The sequence below is a fragment of the Hevea brasiliensis genome, chromosome 3 (assembly GCF_030052815.1).
Source record: "Hevea brasiliensis isolate MT/VB/25A 57/8 chromosome 3, ASM3005281v1, whole genome shotgun sequence".
In the NCBI taxonomy this organism is placed as follows: domain Eukaryota; kingdom Viridiplantae; phylum Streptophyta; class Magnoliopsida; order Malpighiales; family Euphorbiaceae; genus Hevea; species Hevea brasiliensis.
Genome location: NC_079495.1, coordinates 117,231,811 through 117,247,449, shown reverse-complemented (window position 1 = coordinate 117,247,449; position 15,639 = coordinate 117,231,811). Strand labels below are relative to the sequence as shown.

Below are 15,639 nucleotides of genomic sequence, written 5' to 3'. Positions count from 1 at the left end.
TTTATATCTAAAAACTTAAAATTAATTATAAGTTTTTTCCTGTATCACCAATAATAATTACTTTATTATTTTATCTATATTTTTAAAGTTATTTAATTATTTTTTAAAAAAATTTAATTATTTTCTTATTTCAATTATAAAATAAATGATATAATATAATAGATTAATAATTTATATTTATTTTAATAATATGATAAATAATATAATATATTAATTTAATAATTGTATATTTAATTTAATAATAAAATAATATAATATAATATAATAAATTTATAATTTTATATTTGTTTAAATAATAATATAAATTATATAATATATAGCCTTATTAGTCATTTCACATATCAACAGCAATAGCTAAATAAAGTTTTACCAAATACTTAACATAAATCAGCTATCATCAGCTACCAGCTATTAGTTAACAGTAACAGCCATCAGCTAACAGTTATCAGCGGTATTCAACGGTTAAATCAAACAGGTCCTTAGAGGCCAATTTCGGTCTTTCTCCTCTTCTTAAACTTTGAATTGATTATAATTAAAATCAATGGCTCATTTTCATAGTCTAATATGATTTAATCGACTATGATCTGATTTATGGTTTTTTCATTATAATATAATTAAAAAAATTAAGTGCACAATAAACTGCTAGTAATAATAATAATAATAATAATAATAATAATAATAATAATAATAATAATAATAATAAATTTTGATTAAATGACATTGATTGAATTGTCTTTTCTAATATAATATTAATGAAGGGTTGTTGAAAAAGAAGACTTAAATATCTCAATTAATATGTTTAGATGAATAAAATTCTTAAAAATTTGATAATATCGCTATCTTGTTAGAAAATTTGAGATGACATAATAGGACTACTTGCCCACCATTAATGTAATTGACTTCAAGTTAAAAGCAATTGAATTAAGGAACATGTTTTCTTCTAATGGTTGATCAAATCATCACTTTCTAAGTTTTAAAGATGCTATGAATTTTGGAGTTGACGTGATAATGGTCCCATTTATTACACCAAATTACACTCCTTTCCATTTGCATATTCTAAATTAAAAAAAAGGCTAATCCATATATATATAGTCTAAGCCTTAAAAAAGGCTTTATAAAAGTGTGCCATGTAGTTTAAAAGAGCGTTTAAAAAATGTGGTGCGTGTAGCTTCTTTTTTATCTTTATTTATATATTTTTTATATGAAAAATAACTTATTATATTAAATATTAATTTTTTATTTAAATATTTTCAAATTTCAACTACTAAAATCTTATCTAATATAAAAAAAATTAATTATTTAAAATTCTTTTTACTTTATCTTTTAAAAATTTTAAAATTATTAAATTTATAATTTTAGACATTATAAAACTCTAAGTCATCATATTATATATCATTAAAAATCAATCAATTTTTAATTAAAATTTTTATCATTGAAGAGAATGGCTTTCAGCTCATAGAGTGAGGCTGTCACCCATTGTAGAGAGGGGCTTTGCCAATTGCTGCAAATTTAGCTCTGCCAATTGATGAGGGGCTTTTGCTCATTGCAGTGGAGAGAGACTTCAGCCTAAAGTAGAGTAAGGACATAGAATTCAAGAGAAAGGGATTCTTGTTCATTGATGAGAGGACTCTTACCCGTATAGTTGAAGACACCCTTTGTGGAGTAGTGTTGTAATAGTAAATATATTAGATTATGTCTAGAGGAAATTAAGAGGGACTAACTAATATATTTACTATGAGCAGTTTAATGTTGTATGGGTTCTCTTGGATGTAATTGGGTTGATGGATAGTATAACTTTGAGCTTGTAATGATGATTTATTATTGTTGATGGTAGAAAAAAATCCAAATTCTAATTGAACGTTGGACCACATATGATATTGTTGCTAAAAAATTAATGAATCATTGAAATACTTGTCTGCAAAAGAATACTTGAGCATCCCAATCAATACGCTTAGATGAATAAAATTTTTGAAAATTTGATGATATCACTATCTTGTTGGAAAATTTGAGATGATCATATAAAAGACCATTTAGCCACCATCAATTTAATTGAATTCAAGTCAACATAATTGCATTAAGAGACACGTTTCTTCTAACAGTTCACTAAAATGTCCCTATCTAAGTTTTAAAAATAATAGTGAAATTTAATGAAAATGAAAAAGAAATAATAAAAAAATTATGAATTTATTTATGAAAAATTCAATTGAAGTGAAAAAGAAAACTTAACCAAAATTTCTATAAATTAAGTCATCTAATAATAAGTCCAAGTCATCCCAAACCCTAAATTTCAGGGTTGACGTGATGATGGTCCCATATATTAAACCAAATTGAACTCCTTTCATTTCCATTAATAAAACCGAAATTCATCTACTCAAGCGTGGAATAAAAATCGGTCAATGGTTACCAAGTTTGTCTTGAACCAAAACCATTTAGAGGCCAATTTCGGTCTTTCTCCTCTTCTTAAACACTGAATTGAATATAATTGAAATTAATGACTCATTTTCATAGTCTAATATGATTTAATCGAATATGATCTGATTTACGGTTTTTTCATTATAATATAATTAAAAAAAATTAAGTTCATAATAAACTGCTATCTATAATAATAATAATAATAATAATAATAATAATAATAATAATAATAATAATAATAAATTTTGATTAAATGACATTGATTGAATTGTCTTTTCTAATATAATATTAATGAAGAGTTGTTAGAAAAGAAGACTTAAATATTTCAGTCAATACGTTGAGATGAATAAAATTCTTGAAAATTTAATAATATCGCTATCTTGTTAGAAAATTTGAGATGATATAATAGGACCACTTACCCATCAACAATGTAATTGACTTCAAGTTAATACAATTGGATTGAGGAACATGTTTTCTTCTAATGATTGATCAAAGTATCACTTTCTAAGTTTTAAAGATGGTATGAAATTTAATTTTGTAAGAAAAATTGCTAAACAGTCTATAGAAAATTTATAAAATAAATGGACAATCCACTAATTAATATATATATATATATATATATATATATATATATATATATATATATATATATATATATATATATATATATATAATTTTAAATTTCAAATATTTTCAATAAGCAAAATAAACCCCAAAACAATAAACTTTAAAATCCCAATTAATTATAAAATAAAATCATAGTAGTTCATTAAGTAAACCGAAAAAATATTCATTGCTAAATTAATAATATATTGTTCTTTGTTATTAATCAGCAATCGAGTATTTCGCTTCTAAGACTTGGTCATTATTAATCATGAATAATATGTCAACTAATGATTGTGCAGCAATCAATTATTACTTAGCTTTAGAGAAAAAAAAATTATTACTTAGCTCATTAAAATTTAAATTAAAAAAATCTAAATTTTAATTGAATGTTGGACCATATATGATATTGTTGCTAAGAAATTAATAAATCATTGAAATAGTTGTCTGCAAAAGAATGGATAAATTTTGATAACTGTCCCTGAACTTATATAGTTGTAACACTATAATTCTATAACTTTAAAATGTAACATAAAACCCTCTAAATTTTTAAATTTTGCACAGTAAAATCTCTCTGACTTTCAATTACTGATTTTTCAATTAGAAACTAATGTGAATAGCTCTCGCATGGTGCTTAGTGAACATTTCTCTCTCCTCCCTTATGCAAAGTGTAAAATTATTCTATTTACGCATGAAAAATTAAAAAATAGAGATATATATATATATATATATATATATATATAATGATAAAAAAATTATTTTTTTTGGTTGTGCAAATTTTGGTGAATATGTCTTTGATAAGACAAAAAAAAAGTGAAATTTTTTTGCCTAATTTGGTCTAATAAACCAAATCAATGATATTATAATTTTTTTATTTTGAATTATAGATTTAAAATTAATAATAATAATAAAAAAATAATAATACAATGATGTAATTGATTAACATTAATATTGTTATGAAATTAAGTCCAATCTGTGTCCTTTTATTTTAAAGAAGAAGCGAAGTTTAATGTAGCAAAATAAAATATATGCTAATTAGTTTATAAAAAAATTTATAAAATAAGTGACAATCTTTAAAAAAGAAAAAATGAAGAATTTGTAAAAATTAAAATTCAATATTTTAAGTTAAAATTAAAGTAAAAAATGAAGTAAAATAAAAAAAATTATTAAATATTTTCATTTTGCTTGAGTAAAATTATAAGAAATTAAATTTTGATTGTTATTTTTCCACTTAAACTTTTTACTATTTATTTATTTATTTATTTTACTATTTATTTAATTTTTACTATTTTTTAAAATTAAAAAAAATAGAGGTATTTGTGGAAAGATAGAAAAAAAGTATTTACAATGTAAAAATATTCAGTGAATTGGTAATAAAAAAAGACAAAATTCTTGCCTAATTAGGTCTAATAAATTACCAAATAATGATATTATAATTTTTGAATTTGAATAATGTTGAAATAAATAAAATTTATAGAATATAATTTAAAATTTTATTATTTTATTGATTTGGTTTACGCTTGAAAATATAAATGAAAAGATGTCTTTAGGGCTCGAAAATATACTCGCTACATGAGGCTTGACGTGATAATGGTCCCATGTATCACACCAAATTACACTCCTTTCCATTTCCGTTGAGGCTAGAAAATATAAATTAGTACGAATATCTGAAAAGACAATAAAAATAATGTAATTAGGATTCGAATTAGAAAGATCAATGAATTTACTTGAAGCTTACAAAAATAAACGAATTTATGAATTTATTTAAGAAAAATTCGAAAAAGAAAATTCAGCAAAAAATTCTTTAAATTAAGTCTTCTCATAACAAGTCCAAGTCGTCCTTTTTATATATTACACCAAATTGCACTCCAAAATGGATCAATAAAATCGAAATTGACCCAATTAAATATGAAATAAAAATTCGCCATGTATCAGTCTTTCTCCTTCTTACACTGTGAATTTAATATGACTAGAACCGAGGTTCAACTTGCCAGTCCAATTCACATTATCTGTGAATTAAAAAATTTTAAGAAATTATTTTAATTATTATTTTTTAAAAAAATTTTAATTAATTGACATTGAGTGAATTTTTTGTTCCGATACAAATTTGAATTCTGATCAAAATTTTTTTATTAAAAAAAAGTAGTAATAATAATAATATAATGATGTGATTGATTAACACATTAATTATGAATGAGCAACCAACAGCACAAATTGCTCCATTTTGTTGATGAATAGCCACCATATTTGTTGAAAGATTTTTTTTTTTTGTCTCTTTTAAAAAATAGAAATTCAACATTTCAAGTTTTCAGCCCCACCTCATTAAATAATTTTAAAAAAATAAAGGTAATAATAAACCATTATTAGAAGGAATATAAATTTTAAAACCATTGCAAAAAGAAATTGAACCCAGTCTTTATCATTATGGATGTGATGGTAGACAACTGGCAATGAATATAAATAAGGGGAGAAGTAGTGAATGGGAGCATCGCATTTCTAAATGGAGTTGGCTAACTTAGCAAAGTGTTTATTGTTGGGTCTTATGCTATGGATTCAAATCCATAGAAACAAAGGTTGCTTTGAAACAGAGAGACTGGCACTCTTAGATTTCAAGGAATTTGTTGGGTCAAATGGTTTAGATGTAGGCTATCTTCTGTCTTCATGAGTTGATAATTCAATGAGTAATTGTTGTAAATGGGAGCGTGTCAAGTGCAATTCCACCACAGGTCATGTGACTGAACTCTCTCTCAATAATACACGACAATATGACATAGAGAGCATTTCGTTTTATGACGATGAAAATATTTGGTTTGCAAAATTTTCAATGTTCCAGCAACTGAAAGAGCTCAGAAGTCTTAATTTATCATACAATAGAATTGGTGGTTTCATTGATGACACAGGTACATATGCTATGCTCTTCTACTTATATTATCATTTTTTTAACAAATATATTATTTTAGTTATTGAGATTTTGAAAGTTCTTTTTTTAATAATATATGCAGGTTTTGAAACATTATCAGAATTGAAGAAGTTAGAAGTCTTAGATCTTAGCTCTAATTATTTCAATAATAGTATCTTATCATCATTGAATAATCTTACATCACTTAAGACTTTGATTCTTAGTGACAATATCATGGAAGGTTCCTTCCCTTGCAAAGGTATGTTTTATTTAAATTCATCTTTAAGAACATCCAATTAATTCCCTTTACCAATTTTATTACTTTATATTTTTGTTTTATATTCTTTTCCTTTCTAAAGTTCAACTTTTCTACTATTAGTTACATGATAAAAAACTAGGCAACTTGAAAAAAATTAAAATTGTTGGATTTGAAATTCAATTAATTCAATAGCAGTCTACCAATTCAAGGTACTCTTTAGATCCCATTTCTACTTCATAATTGGAATTGACTTCTCTCAACATAATTATTTATATAATTGCATTTAGTTTGAAAGTGATTAAATTAATTATGTTCTGAAATAACATAAAGTTGTATGGTATATATAGGTTTTGAAAGATTAGAGGAGTTGGACATCAGTTATAATGGGTTCAATAATAGCATCTTATCATCATTAGGTGCTCTTACATCACTTAAGACTTTGATTCTTAGAGAGAATAACATGGAAGGTTCCTTCCCTATCCAAGGTATGTTTGATTCTTGGAATTTTTTTCTTCACACTCATTAATTCTATCAGAACATGCAACAAACCCACTCAACCATGTACTCTATTCTTTGAGTCTAGTTCCCATTATTTTGATTTTCATTTTATTCTTTTTCTGCTTTTGGTTCAGAATTAATTAGTGACCTGAAGAATTTGGAATCCTTGGATGTAAGTTGGAATAGATTCAATATCACCCTACCATTTCAAGGTAAACTTCAGATCCCATTCGTACTTCAAGGTTGGAATGGGCTTCTCTCTCCATTTAAATCACAACAAATTGTAATTAATCAATTTGAAAGTGGTTATATAATTAATTGTTAATTTCAATTGGTTGATTGTTAATTTTTATGAATAACTTGTACTTCACAAATGAAATAACTTAAGCAGCTTTCAAAAGCAATTTCTCAAAGGTTAGCAAATTGAAGTATTTGGATATGTCTTGGAATAATTTCAACAATGGTATATTGAGCTTCTCAAGCATATTTCCTTCCGTTGAGACACTAGACTTGTCTTCTAATAATTTGGAAGGGCCACTTTCATACAAAGGTATGTTATATATTTTTGGATTTCAACTCTGAATCTCTTTTCTATTTTCCTATTATTGCAGTAGAAGATGGTTGATTCATTTTTTCGGTCTTCATCTCTCACTCTCTGTGTTTTGATGCAGACCTTGTTAAACTGAAAAATTTGACGGTGCTCAATTTTAGGGGAAACAACTTGAACGGAACTTTGCCATTGCAAAGTAAATGAAAATATTTGCTTTCTTCTTAAATTAAATTAGTATCTATTTGTACATTGTATGAATTATTATCATTATTTTAATTTTTAAATATTATATTTAATATTATTATATAAAATAGAAAAAGATGTAACTCAAAAAATATCAAAATAATATATAATTCATTTAAACAAATTTATTTTGAAAATATTTTTAAATGATGGTAAGTTTTATAAATTTTTTAGAGATTTGTTATTTTGAATTTTAATTCAAATATAATTCCGTGTTGATTTTTATGCATTGTAGAACTTTATTAGATTGTTAATTTTAAAACAAAAAGCTTAAATATATTTAATTTTATCCTAACGTTTTTCTAAGAGATAATTTCATCCTAATTGAACTTAATTATCCCTCCATTATAAAATTTTGGTGATATATAATATATAAATTCTATCTTAAAACAGACATATATAAATGTATAATAAATAATAGACTAACAAATTAAAAAAATGTATAATAAATAATAAAATAAACAGAAAATAATATTTGCATTAATGTTAATTGAATTTTTCTAATGTAGGTTTGGGTACTAACATAGAAAACCACCTTAAATAGGCATTTTTGTAAGAATATTATATGTGAACGTTTAAATAAAAATAATGCAAATAGTTATAAGACTCTACATTGGAGACGCTACAAATAGTAATCAGTGAAAATAGATTCAATAGCAGTATCTTATTATCATTGGATGCTCTTATATCACTCAAGACATTGAAATTTAGTTATAATAGATTCAATAGCAGTATCCAAAGTATGTTTGATTCTTGGAATTATTTTCTTTACACTCATTAATTGTATCAGAACGTCCCACTCAACCATGCACTCTTGATTTTGTTTTCTTTGAGTCTAGTTCTCATTATTTTGATTTTCTTTTTATTCTTTTTCTGCTCTTGATTCAGAATTAAGTAAGTTGAAGAACTTGAAATCCTTGGATGTAAGTGGTAACAGACTCAATAGCACCCTACCATTTCAAGGTAAGCTTCTGATCCCATTCGTACTTTAAAGTTGGAATGGACTTCTCTCCATTTAAATCATAATAAATTGTGATTAATTAGTTTGAAAATAGTTATACAATCAATTGGTTGATTGTTAATTTTTATAAATAACTTGTACTTCACAATTGAAATAACTCTGAGCAGATTTCAGTAAGCATTTTTTTATGAATATTACATGTGACTGCTTAATTAAAAATAATGGAAATAATTATAATAAATTAAAATAATTTTTTTTCTTATTACTAATGTTGGATTCGATGAACAAATTAATAAAATATAAATAAAATATTCAAAATTTATATGTATAGTTTTAGTTTGATATATATTCAAAATGTGATACAAATTACATGACAATTTAATTAAATCACACTAATACTGCAACAAAAATTAATATTAAAATTTAAAATTTTACTTCCCTTTAAAAAAATTATATAATATAAAAAATATATAAAATTCATTTATATAAACATAAAATTTATAAGTCATTTTAATGACGAAGAATAAATTATTTATTTAAAACAATTTTTGTGAGTTTAACTTAAACAATAAGATATATGTAATTAATTTAATATATATATATATATATATATATATATATATATATATAGTAAGTAAAATGTTATCCACAATTTATCAATAATTTATAATAAAATTAAATTTAAATTTCTTATGTTGAATTTTGATATCCAAACAATTATATAACTTATTTTTAATCTTATTGTCAATCAATTTAATATTAAGCATTAAGATTGATAATTCATTACAAAAGTAAATAGTAAGAAATTCATCATAATAATTAGGGAAATATGTATATCTAATTTTAATATTATTTTAATTAGTTTTTTAAATAAAAATATTTTAATAGGAAAATATTTATATTAGGAAGTAATAATTAGTTAAAGTTTAGGATTATAAATTTTTTAAATACAATTTTATATGTAAATAGGATAATTAGTAAATAAATTGAAGTCTGGAAGGTTTGTTAATTCTTCAGCGACAAAATTTTTTTATAAATCCTGTAATTGAGGAATTCTATAAATTTTAATAGCAACTATTAAAATAAAAATATAATTTTAATATTATATTTATTTTGTTGATATAATATCAACAAAGCGTAAATACAAATCATGTATTGTAATTACATTATATCATATTTATGCTAAAATTAATAAATAATGAAATAAATAAATAAATATCTTTTCCTTATGGAAGGAAAAACCGTTACTTGTTCAAAATTATAGTTTATAAGCAAACGTATTTCTGTATAGAGTTTCACCTGCACAAGAATTCTTTTTATAAATAATAAAGTTATTATACTAAAAAGAAATTGAATATTTAATTCGTTTTATAAGATTTTATTAAAAATTAAAAATCAAGATATTTATATCAGCTTAAAAATTCACCCATAGACAGATTATAGATATATAATCACAATAGAATTTCTATAAAATTTTATATGAAAAAAAAAATCCTACATACTCCACATTTAATTGTAGAAAATTGTTAATTGTCACATATATATATAAAACTCGTTTAAGCCTTTGCCAAATCTAATAACAAAGCTATTTATTAATCCCATAAACTATGGCTAGTTATTTTATTTATAATCATTAATTTTATTTTTGTGAATTGTGATGAAAATAGAACTTCTAAATTTTAATATTCAACTAACTTATATCTAAATCTATTATTTTCTTTATACAGAATTATCAACTTTCAAAAGTTTAGAGATTTTGAATTTAATGGGAAATGAATTTACTGGAAGTATTCCTGAATATATGTGGACTCCAACTTCCCTCAAAGTATTATCTTTATACCACAACAAACTCAATGGCACTTTACCAAATCAAAGTAAGTTTATCTGAAATCAAAATTTCAATTTTGTTATTATCAATTGCAATGATTTTTATGTTAATCCTTTGTTATATAGGTTTGTGTGGCTTGAAGGGTCTTCAAGAGTTAGACCTTGGCTATAACGAATTTGGGGGTAGTCTTCCTCAATGCCTTGACAATTTGACATCTCTCACATTCTTAGATCTGTCTGGAAACCAATTAACAGGGCACATTCCTTCATCTTGGCCAGCTAACCTCAAATTTATTGATCTTAGCTATAATCGTTTTGAAGGCATATTCTCAGTCAAAAACATTCCTTCATCTTCGCCAGCTAACTTCAAGTCCTCCCTCAAATTTATTGATCTTAGCAATAATCTTTTTGAGGGCTTATTCTCATTCAATTTATTGGCTAATTATTCCAGCCTTGAGGCACTTATATTAAGCGGCAACAACATTACGTTTGAGACTGGTTGGATTCCTTCATTTCAGTTAAAGGTTCTTATAATGCAAAGTTGTGGCCTCGACAGCATTCCTGATTTTCTCTTTCACCAATTCAAATTGGAAGCACTTGACTTGTCACACAACAAAGTAAAAGGATGGATTCCTAATTGGTTGCTTGAGAACAATGGAGGACTTCAGACCCTAAATCTTGAGAATAATTCTTTCAATGGGCAGCTTCAAGAAATTGGCACAAAGATGCTTCCGAACATGAGATATCTTAATTTAGCCAGAAATTATTTTCAAGGTGATTTTCTTTTTGCTGTTGGCGATGACTGTAAATTGATGAGTTTAGATTTGTCTCATAACAACTTCTCAGGGGAAGTACCGAAGGAACTGCTTTCAAGTTGCATTTTCTTGACACATCTGAGGCTATCTTATAATAACTTCCACGGTCAAATAATGATATTTAACATCACTCGATTTGATTATCTGCAATTGAATGACAACCAATTTGAGGGAACTCTAGCAAGTTTACTCCCTAATTTTAGTCACCAAATGCGTGGCCCAGAGATTGAATGGTTAGATTTGAGCAACAACCGATTGCACGGTGAGATTCCACACTGGATGGGTAACTTCACATCTCTACGTTATGTCAATTTGCATAATAATTTTTTTGAAGGTCGTATTTCAAAGGAACTTCTTTCAATCGAGTACCTAGACCTTTCTCACAACAATTTTTCTGGGCCATTGCCTTCTTTCTTCCATGGAAATTATTTAGAACAAATAAATTTGCAAGGCAACAGATTCATTGGTTCAATACCAGAAGCTTTTTTCAATATTTCGACACTGGAGGTATTAGACTTGAGCAATAACGAGTTGTCAGGCACCATTCCTAATAACACTGGTGAGTTTCAAAATGACTTGAGAGTTCTTTTATTAGGAGAAAATCATTTAAGTGGCTTCATTCCAAATTGGTTGTGTCAGCAAAAATACATCAGCCTATTAGATCTCTCAAGAAACTTTTTGTCTGGGTCCATTCCCCACTGCTTACATAATCTCTCCTTTGGAAAGGAAGAAGGAGATTTCTATGGTAGCACAATTGTAAGTATGTCCTCACAATACATGATTCCCATATCACTTCACAAAAGCTTTGACACTTTTTATTTTTATGAAGACATTGAGGAAGAAATTGAGTTTTTAACAAAATATAGAGCTAGCACGTATAAGTATAAGGCTCTCAATTACATGTCTGGATTAGATTTGTCAGCCAATAACCTAACAGGTGAAATTCCACATAAGCTAGGAGAGCTATCCCAGATTCTTGCATTAAACCTATCACACAATCAATTGATAGGATCCATCCCGAGATCTTTTTCGAATTTATCACAAATAGAAAGTTTAGACCTCTCTTATAATAATTTAAGTGGAGAGATTCCTTCAAAATTGATAGATCTAAACTTTCTAGAAGTATTTAGCGTGGCTCACAACAACTTATCAGGCAAAATTCCATACATGAAAGGACAGTTCAGTACATTCGAGAGTAACAGCTATGAAGGGAACCCATTTCTTTGTGGACCTCAAGTGGAAAGAAAATGCAATGATAATAATGTTGAATCACCTTCGTCACAAGTGGAGTCACGACATGGAGAAAGTGGGAAATGGTATGAAATTGATCGTGGTGCTTTCTTAGTATGTTTTTCAGTAACTTTTATCATATCCTTTTTGGTAGCCATCACCTTTCTTTATGTTCATCCTTATTGGCAACAAGGCTTGATTTATCACAGTAAAGAATATATGTTTTCATGTTATTACTTTTTATTTGATATTTTATTAAATTTATATATTCGTTTTGTATCGTTAATTAATGTCATCAGTTCTTAGATCTTCTAGAGCTGATTTATAGTGCTTACAACTTTGTTTTATTTTGTATCTTTTCTTTATTTTGTTTTGTTATCCTATTTGTTGCTCTTTTGAGGGGTTTTTTCATCACCATTAGAAGTTAGTTTCTAGGTCAGGGTGTAATGGGGTGGACCTATTGGTCTGGGATCCTTCTTTTGGTGGTTTTTCCCCTCTTTTTCTCTATTAATGAAATCCTTATGCTTATAAAAGAAAAAAAGTTATAGATGAAGTGTGCCTAAGGACTAGTGTGTTTAATTTGGTTGTAAAATTTGTTCTTATTTTCACTTATAATCACTACATTTATGACCATTAGTTGTTCTTTTTTGTTACATGTATTGCACATTATCTATACTCGTTGTATGTACTCGTAGTTTAATTTTATTTATATGCAATTTTAGAAAAATTTCTATGCTAATTAATTAATATAAACCATAAAACTATTAGAAATTTTTTCATAAGAGCAAGTATAATAATACAACAAAACTATGAGAACTAAAGTAAGAATCTAAACCATCTAAACCAAAACTATGAAAACACCTAAAAGGCACTTTCATTATACTATAGTTGTGTGTACTTAAGTAATAACAATTACTTGAAAAAAAAAGATGTCATCTCCACAAAAAAATGGTGAAGACCAAGAACCTTTCTTCGCATAGGAATCCTATCCAAGTGAAAGGAGCAAGAAAAGTTTTACAACTTCTTAATTTTGCTAATAAAAATAAATCAAAGGCACCATCAAGTGTTACCTTAACAAAAAGATAACGAAAATCAAGAGTCTTTTTCTCACGATAGAAACTCTATCCAAGTATAAATAACAATATAATACCCAATACCTTTAAATTTAATTTTTAATTTTATTAAAGGTTAAAATTATTGTTTTATTATTTATTTTAGACAATTTTTAAAATTTAAATAGTCATTTTTTCATTCTATAATATTTTTACTATGTTTGATTGAAATTATTTATGTTTCTAATAATATTATTGTGGTTTAAAAATTAGTTATGGGCATTGAGAAATACTTAAGAACACTTCGAACTTAATTGAAGAACCTTGTAAAGTTTAGGGTTTAAGACACACACACACACACACACACACACACACACACATATATATATATATATAGAGAGAGAGAGAGAGAGAGTTGAGTTACAATTCTACAACCCGACTTGGCCAGAGTTTCACTCTTCTAGCACTAACAAATTTGATCACCTTGTAGTCCTAAGACAAGATGAAAGAGCCCTTCCTCGCCACCATCCATCATTGGAATTGAGGAGAAGGAAAATCTCTCTCCTCCGTAAATTTTTTATCGGCTTCCAACCAATTCAGTCGTTGCCCAAATGATTCGAAACCATTGATGGACTCCTCTTAATGCAAGCTTTGATTTTATACTAACCATTCCTCGATCAAACACAGAACAAAAAAGATGCTCATCAGATGGCCGAGATCGATCAGTAAGATTTCAGTCCCTTTGGACCGTTATTTTTGAAAACTAACTATACCATAGTGATTGACTTGTTTTGGGTTTCATGTAGGTACCTTTAAATAGGTGATAGGCTTCCAGTAATGGGACCGTATTTAGGATGGATCGAAGCTCCCTGTGGGTTGTCCTAAAAGGTAGCCAATATTGTACTCATTTCCAACATTTTTTGACACTTCATACGCATTTCAGGTAGCAGAATCAACAATTGTAAGTATGAAAACAACTCAGGTAATTTGGACCTAGAACTTGAATGGCCAATTAATTAATAAAATATTTTTGACTTAGTGAAGTTAACTATAATGAGTTTAATTGATAAAAGAATGATTTAAAGGATTTTCAGAAATTTTTTCATAATCATTAGAGCTATGGACATAATTAATTAGACTGCAAAGGAATTAGAAACCTGAGCTAGACTTGGAGACCCATACTTAGATTATGTGTTCTAGCAGGCCCCAAATGGGCAATATAATGTTTTTGTGGGCTCGAGGCCATGTTGTTGCTTTGCAGGGACGTTTGGTCCTAGGTATAGAGGAGACTTTGCCAAAATGCTAGTAAATCCCTAGGATTAAAATTCTATTTCTATAATTAGTTGTTTAATAGTATGTTAGTATGTCTATATAAGTGAGCCGAAATGGACGTGTCTCAATTCTAGCCAAACTAATAGTAGTCAAGTTAATTGGTCAGTGAGTAGAACACACTTTAAATTTCTTTTAAATAAATTTAAATTGTTTTATGCAAGTATGTTCATGCATCATGACATTTATTTTATTTTATTATATAAGCCAAATGCATTCCCAAACAGCTGAATTATTGTGTTTTTGCCTAATAGACACTTCAATTTTCTTTTTCTTTTTTTTTTTACCAATCTCATACCTTAACTTAATAAAAACATATCATTTAAACACAAATTTGCACATGGCCTTAAAAGTGAGGTATACGTGCATACAAGTGGCCAAATGTATGCCAAATGGACAATAAACATCTAAGCTAGCACCTCTATCTATGAGAGACAATTTTAGGTTAGAAAAAATAGGTTTAAGCTCTCAAATTGTTCTTCAAAGATTTTAAGAATCTGTAACCCTATATACTTGTCCAACAGAACAATGTTTGGGAGCCATTTTCAGAGAAAGCAAAAAATGGAAATAAAAAAAGAAAAAAAAATAAAGAATCGTTGGAAATATTTTCTTTAAACAATGCAGCCTAGAGTCCCTATTGCCATATCCACCAACGAAGACCATCTCCTTGCCTTTATTGCCATATCCACTAATGGACACCATCTCCTTGCCTCATACCCACTGCCACTCAACTCTCACTGATTCTCTCTACTTCACCCATACACTACCATAAGCCACATTCCTGCTCTAATCAGACATTCATGGCTCTCTTTTCTTCCCCATCAGTGTCCTCCCACACAGAATTGGACCTATTTCGTCAGCTCATCCCTAAAATCCCAAATCTCCATCATTGCTTGTTCACTAGTTTCCCTCATCTCAACACTCATTGGGAGAGGAAGAATGGTTTCAGTGAATGCTAGAG

The 15,639-nt window shown here is 26.9% G+C and overlaps 1 protein-coding gene across 2 annotated transcripts; it reads left to right on the top strand.

Moving 5' to 3' along the window:
• The first annotated feature begins 5,572 nt into the window (after window positions 1-5,572).
• Window positions 5,573-12,846, top strand: LOC131178783 (receptor like protein 21-like). 2 transcript variants are annotated; one of them, XM_058144717.1, is made up of 9 exons: window positions 5,573-5,915; window positions 6,018-6,173; window positions 6,521-6,658; window positions 6,806-6,883; window positions 7,063-7,221; window positions 7,343-7,417; window positions 8,353-8,427; window positions 10,153-10,299; window positions 10,379-12,846. In XM_058144717.1, exons 1-9 carry the CDS (start codon window positions 5,693-5,695, stop codon window positions 12,601-12,603), a joined length of 3,276 nt encoding a protein of 1,091 aa, XP_058000700.1. In that variant the 5' UTR covers window positions 5,573-5,692; the 3' UTR covers window positions 12,604-12,846. The 2 variants fall into 2 exon arrangements, with proteins under 2 accessions (XP_058000700.1, XP_058000701.1); XM_058144718.1 differs by lacking the exon at window positions 6,018-6,173.
• Window positions 12,847-15,639: the final 2,793 nt, after the last annotated feature.